General features: G+C 36.2%; 1 protein-coding gene across 2 annotated transcripts in view; it reads right to left on the bottom strand.

Moving 5' to 3' along the window:
• Positions 1-523: 523 nt before the first annotated feature.
• PDS5A (PDS5 cohesin associated factor A) overlaps positions 524-6,000 on the bottom strand; it is a 78,421-nt gene continuing 72,944 nt past the window's right edge. The window contains exons 32-34 of one of the 2 annotated variants that reach the window (XM_071743702.1): positions 3,522-3,874; positions 2,302-2,452; positions 524-1,724 (exon numbers count right to left, since the gene is read on the bottom strand). In XM_071743702.1, coding sequence (XP_071599803.1) covers positions 1,689-1,724; positions 2,302-2,452; positions 3,522-3,874 — 540 coding nt within the window. In that variant the 3' untranslated portion in view covers positions 524-1,688. The remainder of the gene's footprint in view (positions 1,725-2,301; positions 2,453-3,521; positions 3,875-6,000) is intronic. The other variant, XM_071743703.1, reaches the window with a different exon arrangement.

The following is a 6,000-nucleotide window of genomic DNA, read 5'->3' as shown; positions in this document are numbered from 1 at the left end:
AGTATTTCAAACCCTTCAAATCAAAGCATTGCAAATTGCTTTAGAAAAAGACTTACATATACTGCTTTGTGAAGAGACTGATTTTCTTTGTCAGAGATGAAAAACATCAAGCACCAGTTAAACATTCAATAAGAGACCTGGTAAGTGTTTGGCAGCACACAAATAGTGCCCTGTCCATTTTAGGAGAGCAAGTACTCCTTAAATAACATCAGCAGTACCCAGCTCTTCTACAGTGCACCAAAAGATCTCAAAATCTGCAGAAGAGAAAAGGAACTGAGGCACAGGGGAACAAAGCCAAGTGTTTGCTGCCACTCTGGAGACCAACCCCACTCTTCCCATACAGCTTTACACTGTACCCTCACCTCAAAGAGCTCCCTTTCAAATACCTCACTGTCTGCATTGCAACTCCTTTGCTCAATGCAGCATTTCTATGAACATCCAAGACCATGCACAAATAGAGCAAATAGTTTTCTGTGGAAAAAAAAAATAAAAAAAAAACAGAATTAAAAAAAAGACTGCCACATGACACCTAGAAGCGTTTATTTTATGCAACAAACTTAAATATGATCATGTGTACATAAAAGTGTACACTGTATCTATGCTGAACAATGCCAGGAAACATAGTATTGATGCAACAATCTTCTAAAATAAACATTAAAAAATGAGCCTGGACAGGAAGACAAAATGCAAAACAGACTTACTTCCAATCAGCACGATGCTTAAAATTGAGAGCAATCCTAAACATTTCCAACTTTCCTTACAAAGCTGCCGAAGTCCAACTATTTTTAAAAATTGATTTTTTTTTTTCTTTACATCAATAATAAAAATCTGGTGACAAACATTATAAAATCAAATGCTGGACTGTCTTTACTCCTTTAAAATTTAGAATATTCCAACAGAACTGCAGGAGTAAAAACACTTAAAAGTGATATATGTTTTTATAAAACAAACATCAATATGTACATTTATTGCAAATTATATTAAACTAAAATGGAGGGAAAATTAAAAAAATGAAATGTCTACTTGCGAATTAATAATTTTAAGTGATTACTTTCCCACTCTGATAAAAATCAGAAAGCAACATTTATAAAATTGCCACCACATGACTTTTCATAGCAGGGAACTGAAATCTGTACATCTTATTTTTGCAGAAAAGTAGGCAGGCAGAAAGAATTATACATAAAACAGTCTCCAAAAGTAAAGCAAAAAAATTTTTTTGATTTTTTTTTTCTCCTCTAGTCTTGTTTAAAATCCATTCAGTAGACTTCTACTTTTTCTGTGAAACATGGGAATACCTGGTTCTAGGATCATGAATTTTCAATGTCAGTGTAAGGACCTCCTCTGACTTTCTTTAAAAAAAAATGCAGCATGAAAATTAATGGTGTAAATACACTTTTAAACTCCAGAATGCAGGAACTGGAACCAAGTGTTAAGCAATTTGCTTAATTATTGACTTTTCATAAAAAAAGTCTCTGGGGAAATAAGTACAGATGCTTTTAGCCTCTTTCTCAAGAGTTTCTGCTTTACATTTCCATTGAGAAGGATTAATTTCATGTGAAAGGGAAGCATAGTTTTCCTTCTTGTTTCAGAGCTGAAAGCTGTGTGTTTTGAAGTAATTTCAGTTCCTGTGCAGGAAATTTCTGAATCCTAGTTTTTGCAGAAGCTTGGAGCATGCCTTTATTTGGCCTTCATTTCCTCCCTTTTCGAGCAAGTTTTCTTTTTACCTTGTGGGGCGTGGGGGGAGAAAAAGAAATAGAAGTTAATTGTAAGGACATGGAAATTACAACTGATTCTGAATCAAAATCCTACCTATATTGTTTACATTTCAGCTTTTACACTCTTTATACTGTGATTCTGTGATACTGTGTATCTTCTCAACAATTACATAATTAATTGAATACAACTGAATTTCCTTACTCCCTTACTGATAAACTTGTAAATACACCAAGAGAATATCAATCATTCCATAACTGAGCATAATATTATGCTGTTTTTTTCAGCATAAACAGAAATACATTTATCCACAGCTTTCACTGGAATCAGAGAATAAGAATGGCAACTTTTTCTAATTAACCACATTTAATTATCCAAGTTCATAAAACCAATCTGTCTTAAGAACACACTTCAAATGTTTTTCAAATACTTACAGTAACTTTTACATGTCTACTTAAAAGCAAAAAACCCTACCAGACCCAGATATTTTTACATAAATTTTTCTAGAAGACAGATTTATTTGATTCCTTACTATATAAACTACAATTAAAAACCACAGAATTGTCCTATATAAGATGCCTGCTACACCTTAAGGAAGCCTCCCTCTGCTATCTCTGTATCCTCAGTATCTTCCTGGCTGCTTCCACAGGCCTTAAAAAGATCCATTGCATTTTGGGAATACTCTGGACTTGAGTCTAGCTCCAACAGTGAATCTCCATCACTTCCAAGCACCTGGCTTCTGAAAAACGTTAACAATATTTTGGTATTTTTTTCAAGAAAGACTGAGGTATCACATAATTTAAAGAAGCTATCTGATACAAGTGGCTTATTATAAGCTATGGATAGTGCAATTTGTTACAAAGACTTAGAAACTTGTATAAAACACACATTGCAAGGTGGTACACAAATACTGCTCTCTTGAAGGACTGAACAATTTACTGGTGTTATGAACCTTGCTATGAGAGGGAAAAGCAATTCTTTTTGATCAAGGTTCTCTGCAAGATCTTTAATTTACAGAATCTTTAGAAAGAAACCACTCCCATGATTCTTTCTTCTTTTAGATTAATTTGTGATTTCTTCCAGTACACTGGTGGTTATCATATTACTCTACAACTTTTGGACACTTTTGCATTAAAATTATTATTTTATGAGATGCAGCTAAACAAATCTCTCAATGTTTATGTGAGTATTTATTTTGCTTATATTGGAAGACAAATCAACACATTTAAATACTAGAGCATATATATAAAAATAATCATCCAGGAGCTGTTTTCTAGTTCACACGGTTTCAAATTCTGTTTTTTATATAATTAAGTTATATATTAAAATACTGTAAATTAAACCAGTACAGAACCAAAATCTCAGAAAAAAATCATAGTCAGAATTAAGTTTGTTCCGTTCATTCAAGGTGGTCTTTTTCCAAGCTTTTGTTATCAATGAACTGAAGCAGAACACTTGAATTCCTGTGTGCCTGGCACTGATGAATACACTGAAGCACTCTCAACTTCTAGGTTTTTTCACATACAACTGCTAGTAAGGGGAACCAGGTTGCAACAGACAAAAAATAAAATTTGCTAAGAACAGGTTGGATTATCCTGTTCTGACCAAATTAATTTCTCCAGTTCCAGCTGCCCTGGTAGTTACTGAGAAAAATGGAACATGACATGATACACCCTGGGGCATGGGGTTTATAGATCACTGAGGTTTAGCTGTGCCCTCTAACTATGCTGGATCTGCAATAATTGTGTCTACCTGGAGACAGGAATGGCTGACCCCACCCAAGTATTTTATCATTTGTTTGTTTTTACCTTTGTAGATCAATTTGTCTCTGTGCTGCTGCTGGCTTTTTTGCTGTGTCTTGCTGTTTTGGTGCTTTGGCATTACCTGCCTCTAGACTCCCTGGACTTTCTTGACTGACTGCTCCCCTTTTCCTCCCCCTCACAGGTGGTTTATTTGTTTCCTCATTTTTTGCAGTGGTACCCTGAGGTTCAGGTTTGGTTGGACGCCCTCTTCTGGTTTTTGCTGCGAGTGATGGTCCTGTTTCATCTACATTCTTTTCTTCTGGTTTTTGATGAATGTTCTCAGTTCCAGATGCTGTTGCTGTTCTTTTTTTCCCACGTTCAGTGCTGTTTCCTTGTGTAGCCTGATCAGAATTAATCTCCTGGAAAATAAAAATCATGAATGTGATGAAAAAAACCAAAGATTCTGAAAGGCAAACTCAAATTGCAACTCACAGAGAGAAACATGAGTTTATAAAACAAAAAGTAAGTGTTCTTATGAGAACACATCACATGAGCTTACATGTAGTGAAAACTTCTACTAAATGGCATTTTGGACATTAACCTCAAAAAAATATTTTCTAGTGCAATGTTAACATCTGCACACAAGGTACCTTTCAACTGGTTGAAAGTGAGATTACAGTGTGACCAATAATCCCAGCTCCTTCTGTCATGTTTCTTTTGCACAAACTCCTTTCACTCCCTCTTTGCCAACTGACAGGAGAGATGCCAACTGAGAACTAAGGAGCAAAACTAATGATTCCTGTACAGCAAATGATATTTACTTCAATATATGCAAATTCTGAGACCAACCTTCAGTATAGGTGCAGATTATTGAACCCTAAATACAAGCTAAAGAAAAAAAAGCAAGGCTTGCAGGGAATAAAAGGGAGTAAGATGTAGCCACAAATGAAACTTGCTGTCTTTGTTCATTCTTTGTTGTGTCTGAATAGGTATGGGCTATATGCATATTTTTGTCATTACACTAAATGAGGTAATGGAAAATGATTAAATTTCATTAATTGGTGTCTGTGTATGTGAAACGAAGTGGTGGCAATGTAGATCTCTACAGAGATGGGATTCACATGGAAACAAAGTGGAGGAAACTGGATGATGGACCATCACTTGAACACTGGCTTCCCAAAACACTTGGGAGGAGGGGCAGAGAAAAGGGAGGAAGTATGGCTGGATGACTTAATTTCAAACACACAAATTAAGGCCACAAAGAAGTGCCAGGTATGAATAAATAACTTTTTTGTTGAATACTCTCCACTATTTCTTAAATGTTAAATAAGTCAGGTGGCCTCTGTAATCTGTATTACTGCTCTAGCAGCTTCACAGCAGACATTTACAACTTCTATTTTAAGAATTTTACAGACAGGCACTCTTTGAAAATTTCAACTCATGTCATGTTTCAAGTTTCTTCAGTTTTGAAGATTTATCTCATAAATCCTTTGCCTTCTCTAATTTTTCAGAAAAACTGTATTCTGGGGGAAAAGAGGAAAAAAAGAAACCATACATAAAAATCTGAGAACAATTTTTATTTCTTCATTAGCTCATAGGTTTGAATAGATGTTATTTCAAAAAATTATGGAAAAACTAACCTATGTGATGATACAAATCCAAACCACCTGCTTATTATTCCAATTTCATCTAATAAAAAACTTCTTAAACTGTGCACAGCATGAGCCACCTATGTATTCCTACATCATCACAAAAATCTATTTCGATTTTAGAATCATTAACTTGAAGGTGGAAATCATCTGATCAAACCTCGTGTTGAAAGCAGAACCTCAGGAGTTACCTAGGGCCCTTGACAAGCCAAGCCATGAACAGAGACTTTGCACCACCTTTATGGGAAAGCTAGTTCAGTTTTTAAATTTTTCCCCACAATATAGATTTTTTTTTTTTTTGCTAGCATCTAGATGAAATTTCCCCTGCAGCCACTGCTTGCCTGTAGCCTTTTGTCCTGTCACCATGCAGCCTTGGGAAGAGAGCTTGCACCTTCTCCATAAATATATTTTAGATACTAGAAGACTGATTAGATGCCCCCAAAGCTTGTCTACCTTAGGTTGAACACTTTCAACCTTCCTTCAGACATCAACTTCTCCAAGCCTGTATCATCCTTGTGGCCCTCTGCTAAGCTCTCTCCAGTTTTCCAGTATTTGTGTTGAACTGGGGAGGACACAATATTTTGGGCACAGTAGTCCAGGTGTGGCCTAATGAATACCAAACAGGGTGGAATAATCACATCCCTCAGTCTGCAGGCTGCACTCTTGCTGATGCAGCCCAGGACCCAGCCTGCCCTCACTGCTGACTCCTGCTCCACTGGGTCTTCACTAGGATGGTTCCCCAGGTCCTTCTCAGCCAACCTACACCCCAGCCAGGCAGATCCCTGTTGTTGTTGTACTGCTGCTTGAGTTAAATCTATCCCAGGTGCAGGACTTCACACTGACCTTTGTTAAACTTTATGCAACAGTATGTTTTATAAATTAAAAAAATCATGATA

Source organism: Heliangelus exortis, chromosome 4 (assembly GCF_036169615.1).
Source record: "Heliangelus exortis chromosome 4, bHelExo1.hap1, whole genome shotgun sequence".
In the NCBI taxonomy this organism is placed as follows: domain Eukaryota; kingdom Metazoa; phylum Chordata; class Aves; order Apodiformes; family Trochilidae; genus Heliangelus; species Heliangelus exortis.
This window is presented reverse-complemented; position numbering and strand designations above follow the sequence as displayed.